This window comes from Squalius cephalus (genome assembly GCF_949319135.1).
Source record: "Squalius cephalus genome assembly, chromosome: 3".
NCBI lineage: Eukaryota > Metazoa > Chordata > Actinopteri > Cypriniformes > Leuciscidae > Squalius > Squalius cephalus.
Window position 1 is genome coordinate 26,789,733 of NC_137124.1, and position 6,137 is coordinate 26,795,869.

Consider the following 6,137-nt stretch of genomic DNA (forward strand, 5'->3'; position numbering starts at 1 on the left):
CAACGGCACCTCAGACAGACACGTTAAAATAAACGTGAATTTAGGCTACTAAATGTCATGTTAATTATAATCAAATGCATTTGGTTTTATTGACCACAATAATATCATTGATATTTGTTTGAGAGGGGCACTTTCGATTAATTTTGAAAAAGGGCAGGGGCTCGAGTACCCAAAGCCAGAATATAAAGCTTTTAATTTTAGCCCGGGTTAATTAATGGTTTTGTTGGCGGCAAGACCAAGTAGACTGCTGCTCCGGAGGCTCGACTGTCAAAGGCGATAAATCAGATGGTTGTTTAATGAGTCTCGCAGTCGAGCCCGGTGATGAATGTGTGGAATAAGTAGAGAGACCGCGCTGAACAATGACGTGCTGTCCGCTGTGTGTGTGTGTGTGTGTGTTTAATGTCATTACTAAAAGAAGACATCCGGAGAGCGCAGAAGCAGCAGAATCTGCAGCACATTAAACTCCTCAAGAGTCTCCACTGGAACACAATGATATAGAGTCAAGCGCTGCTCGTTTTTCGGGAACTTTCGGGAGCAAAGTAAGTATTTCTGTAAGGCTTTGTTTCATTCTTTAACACACAGTGCCTTGTATTTTAACTTTATTAGATTAAGAGTTGCATCTATGTCGCAGTTATCTGTCATGTCTAGCGTGTCCGCAAGTTTAGCCACGCATAACCCGAGGGAAAATTCATACCTGTTACATTGGCTGCGGTCATTTAATGCCTGAGTATTAATATTATTCAGATATAATATTATCAGTGATCATGTCAGAGTCTGTACGGAAGATGCTGAAGGCGAAGCTCGTTGTGCTGGGAAGAGATAACTGTGGGAAGACAGGTAACACTGCAGTGTTTTATTGGGTTCAATGATTATATCCTGTATCTTGACGACTGTAATAACTCTGTTTTTCTCTTTTGAACTCCAGCTCTGTGTGTCAGATTCATCACCAGGCGTTTTATTGGAGAGTATGAACATAAAAGGGGTAACACAAATGAAATACATTCACACAGATGATCTGTTGACCATGTGAAAACATACCTCCCCTATCATTGTAAAGCAACAGAATATAGCCGTTTTCACGCTGTATACATTTGTGTAACTGCATTGCAGTTGAGTTCTGTGCATGATATGACATGCCATATACTTCTGTGTCTCAGAGGTCACCTACAGGTGTCAGAAAATCGTGGAGAAGGAGGCGATTGAACTGGAGATTTTAGACACTGTTAATAAGGTACAGTGTACTTGAGATGAGATCTTACAGTATTGGCTCTGTCTTACCTATTAAGGGTCCATCTCTTTGTGACTGTGCATCTGCCGGCGTGCTGTACTCGCATATTTATCCACAGGATGATCTTGCCTTGTCAAACGGCTGATGAGACGCAGGACTCTCTGAACCATTCCATTCCTTTCATGTCTGCTGTGCTGAATCTCAGGCTGGTGGAGCGGCTTTAACAGCCTGCCTGCCATTGATCATGTTACACAATAGAGAGCGGCACATGTTAATTCATAGGATTAGGCTGAAGCATTACCATCTGTGTGAGTGCAGTAGAGTAGCGGGTCTGATATTTTGGATGACTCCCTTATGTGACACACCCAGTACTTATGAGCTGATGATATATATCAGGTGTGTTGAAGGCATATTTTATCCAAAAATGAAAATTTTACACATTCTCTTGTCGTTCCAAACCTGTATGACTTTCTTTCTTCTGCGGAACACAATTTTTTTTTTCTGTCCATACAGTATAGACTACATTGAAGCGTTGTATGACTTTTTTTCCCTTATACACAATGAAAGACAGTGGGGTCCAAAATAACTTTGCACTCCATTGACTCATTATATGGACAAAAATATCACATTTCAAAATATCATCTTCTGTGTTCCACAGGTCCCAATAAGGTCATAAATGTTTGGAACAACATAGGGGTGAGTAAATAATGACATAAGTTTCATTTTTGCCTTAACTATCCTTTTAGATAATGACAAAATCTGCAGTGTGGGGGGACTCAAAGACCAGGATTGAGAACTCTATTTGAGAAGCAGGAGGTTTTGGTTTGTGGGAATTTAGGTCATTTAGTTATGACCTTAGTTCCTCCAGAATTGCCTTCACAATCACATCTGTGAAAGTCTAGATGTGCGTCATCTCTATCCTCACTGCATCGCACACATTCACTCACATGCAGGAGATGAAGAACTATTCAAATGTGTGAATCTGTTTGTGTTCAGGAGTGTGTAGGACCTGCTGTGTCTTCTCTGGAGAGTTCCATTAAATGGGGTGATGGGTTCCTCATCATGTACTCCGTGACGGATCGCAGCAGTTTTGAGGCTGTGTCGCGCCTGAAGAGACTGATTGACCATGTTAAACAAACGCTCGGTAAGACTGTGAATGATCACTCTGGGAGCGTGGTGACTGTGGACAAATAGTAACAATGTTCTGTTATTAGCATTTTTTCGAGCAGTCATGTTTATGTGTACGGACCCTCCAACTAGTGAATAGCGCTGTTATCCCCTCGGTGTGACTCAGCCTGCCTTAATTGGTCTCAGTTCAGAGATTTCACTTCAGGCATGAACTCTTAATATAGCCTAGTACACTGCAGTCTGTGAGTGTGAGTTTGTTAATGACAGATAGATACGTGGAAAGAGATAAAGAGAGAGAGAAAGTATCACAACACTGCAGCCTTTTATTATACCATCCATCTCCAGGTACTGTCATTTTAATGGTAGTCTGTTCTTCTTCAGAGCTACGGCATCCATTACCTCATTCTGTGTATGTTTCTGCGTGTCTTCCAGGTATTCCAACAGTCATTGTTGCCAATAAATGTGACATGGAGAACGGCCGAGTGGTGAGGACGGATGAGGGACAGGTTTTAGCCTCGGACCTGAGGTCAGTACGCTTTGTTCTCACTGATAACTGCACAGGTTTATGATAGTAAGATATTTGATAGTATGAAGTATATACAAATATAGGTTAATATAACTGAATTGTTTAACCCAAGAATGCTTAAAGGGGGTCAAATTAACCCAGTAGGGCAGGGGTGTCAAACTGCAGAGTTTAGCTTCAACCCTAATTAAACACACCTCATCAGCTAATCAAGTCCTTCAGGCTTATTTGAAAACTGCAGTTGTGTGTGTGTGTGTTGAAGCAGGGTTGGAACAAAACTCTGTAGGGCTGTGGCCCTCCATGAACTGAGTTTGACACCTGTGCAGTAGGGTGTGGTTTTTGGAAACATTTTTGGTCACACTTTATTTTAAGGTGTCTGTGTTACAGTGTAATTATGCATTTAAGTACTGAGTATTCATAATTAACTACATGTACTTACTATAGGGTTAGGATTAGTTTAAGGTTAGTTGCATGCAATTATGCATAATTTATAGTTATTACTACAGTAACTGCACTATTAACAGGACACTGTTACCACGTTTTTTCTAATAAAATAATTGAATTCCTTGATATTCCATGTGTTCTTCATAAATCTTTTATGTGAGAATCAGCCATGCCATTTACATGTGCTAAATGTACACTACCAGTCAAACGTTTTGGATTGGGAAGATATTTAATGTTTTTAAAAGAAGTCTCTTCTGCTCACCAAGGCTGCATTTATTTGATTAAAAATACAAAAACAACAGTAATATTGTGAAATATTATTACAGTTTAAAACAGTTGTTTTCTATGTGAATATATAGTAAAGTGTAATTTATTCCTGTGATGAAAGTTGAATTTTCAGAATTTTTAAAAGATTCTATTTCAAATAAATGCTGTTCTTTTGAACTTTCTATTCATCAAAGAATCCTGAAAAAAAATTGTACACAACTCTTTTCAACATTGATAATAATAATTAATAGTTTTTGAGCATCAAATCCGCATATTAGAATGATTTCTGAAGACTGGAGTAATGATGCTGAAAATTCAGCTTTGATCACATGAATAAATTACATTTTTAAATATATTACAATAGAAAACAGTTATTTAAAATTGTCATAATATTTAACATTATTATTATTATTATTATTATTTTATCAAATAAATGTAGTCTTGGTGAGCAGAGGCCTTGGTGTTTCTTTTAAAAACATTAAAAATCTTACCGATCCAAAACTTTTGAACGGCAGTATAGCTTCATAAAAAATGTGCATTTTTGTATTACTACCACAAGTCAAAATGACAGAATGACCCATATGCATTTCCAATTAAATATTCACTCACCTTGTTTTTTGGGCAAAATAATAATATTTAGTTAGTTATATCTTATAATAATATTTAACAATAATATAAATATATTTAATTATAATAATTACAATTAATTCCTATACACTCCATGGATTACTCACAACTTCCAAAATTAAAAGGGGCAATTTATTTACTACAGAATTTTGTCATAATAATAATAAGATAACCACTTCACCACCAGATATTCAATTCACTACTACCAGTCAAAATTCTAAGCACACTTATTAGATGATCTTCAATGGCCCTGTTACGTCACTTACTATTTGGATGTGATGGGTTTTGCTGTGTGTGTTAAAGTTAAGGTTTCACTGGTGATGTAGGTGCAGTTTCTTTGAGCTGTCTGTAGCAGAGGACACTTCAGCAGTGGAGGCTGTGTTCGGGCAGCTGGTGTGTGAAGTGCGGCAGGAGTTTCAGCGACACCTGCTGGCTATGGACAAGCGCTCACGGATGCTGCAGATGAGACATGCGCTCAAAAACAAACTCACACGGAGTAAAACCATGCAATGGTGACAAGAAGGACTAACTGCAGTTCAGACCCGACAACTATAGTGCCGTGTCCTGGCTGGCATGACTACCTTTCAGAGAAGAACAAGTGCCTTTTGGGTGTCCAAATACTGTCATGGACAGTGTTATCTGTATGTTTATGTCAGACAGCAATAAGCAGCAGTGTGTTTTTTAAAGGTGCAGTGTGTAATGTATGTGCCACTGGCAGCACCAGACAATGGCAGGTAGTCCCAACTCAAACTTTTGCCACTGATTGAGCCAGAAGCTGATGTGTCGGACCAAAAAACAATGTTGATACCCACTCTCTGTGCATTAAACTGGTTTAAGAGAGTCATTCATTAAGAGAGGATTCATTTGACCACTTGAGCTCAGCGTACTGCTTTTGCATCACTATTACTGTAAGTAGCGGCCTTTCAGTGCAACATTCATTCTGTATTTAAATTTCATTTTATGTGTGAGAAGTCATAAATGCATATTTATAGGCACTGGATTCATTCTTGTTTAGTATTAAGTCGTGCCTAAAACGGCATGATCTATGTCTGGCAGATGATCTATGTCTTGTGACCTGGTATTTTGATGCTGTTTTGATCCAATTTCATTCTCATGTGCCTCTATGAGATTGAAATGTCATGAGGGAACAGAACCAATTATATGATATTTTCCATTTTAGGCAGCTGTTTTTAGACTTTCTATATTCTGGCAGCGTGCACAATTCACTCTGTGGAGAACAATGTTTCCAAAATGGGTTACAGTATGGCTGATATTTGTATAATTTATTGTGGCTGTATTCTTTACATGTATATTAGTATAAGTGTTAAAATATCCATCTGTTGCTTCAATGTAAAACGCATCTAGAGAGAAAAACAGACTATTTAATTTACAATTTTATTTAGCAAAAATGGTAAAAATAAATAAATACAAATTGATCAAATGCTCCAGTAATAACCAGCCTCCTCAACAGAAAGAATTCATGAAGTTATATATCCAAATAACTTACACATGGACTTGAATTCTATGAGAAAAGGTAAACAGACATCAGGCAACACACAAGATTAAGAAACAAAACATACAAAAATGTTAGAAAACTAAAAAATGAAACAAAAGAGCAATACACATCCCTTTCAAAAACCATTATGAAATAATCTAGACAATTTTATACAACAAATTGATGTAAATTGTGTTTTTAATTTATAGTAAAGGACATTAGATTAAGCACTGATACTTTCACGTTGCAATAATCTATCCTTGATTTTACTTGAGGGTTTCATCAACCTGAATGAGGTAACAGCATGAGGTGTAAGAATGTGACTCTTCATAAGCATTACTATGCGTGTTGAAAACATGAACAAAAGCCTGAGCTCTCGGTAAACACTATAATATCTGAGGAAATCAGATTTCACACACTTCAGG

General features: G+C 37.5%; 1 protein-coding gene across 3 annotated transcripts; it reads left to right on the top strand.

Moving 5' to 3' along the window:
• Positions 1-216: 216 nt before the first annotated feature.
• Positions 217-5,802, top strand: LOC307155067 (ras-related and estrogen-regulated growth inhibitor). 3 transcript variants are annotated; one of them, XM_079865408.1, is made up of 7 exons: positions 217-539; positions 745-837; positions 926-982; positions 1,158-1,231; positions 2,225-2,372; positions 2,789-2,882; positions 4,544-5,802. In XM_079865408.1, the coding sequence occupies exons 2-7, from the start codon at positions 765-767 to the stop codon at positions 4,731-4,733; spliced, it is 636 nt and encodes a 211-aa protein (XP_079721534.1). In that variant the 5' UTR covers positions 217-539; positions 745-764; the 3' UTR covers positions 4,734-5,802. The 3 variants fall into 3 exon arrangements, with proteins under 3 accessions (XP_079721534.1, XP_079721535.1, XP_079721536.1); XM_079865409.1 differs by having other exon boundaries at positions 223-539; positions 760-837; XM_079865410.1 differs by having other exon boundaries at positions 341-539; positions 772-837.
• The last annotated feature ends 335 nt before the right edge of the window (positions 5,803-6,137 follow it).

Coding starts and splice junctions, on each gene's coding strand:
- LOC307155067 (XM_079865409.1), top strand. Junction 983..1,157: donor AGAGTATGAACATAAAAGGG/GTAACACAAATG, acceptor TCTGTGTCTCAG/AGGTCACCTACAGGTGTCAG. Junction 2,883..4,543: donor GTTTTAGCCTCGGACCTGAG/GTCAGTACGCTT, acceptor CTGGTGATGTAG/GTGCAGTTTCTTTGAGCTGT.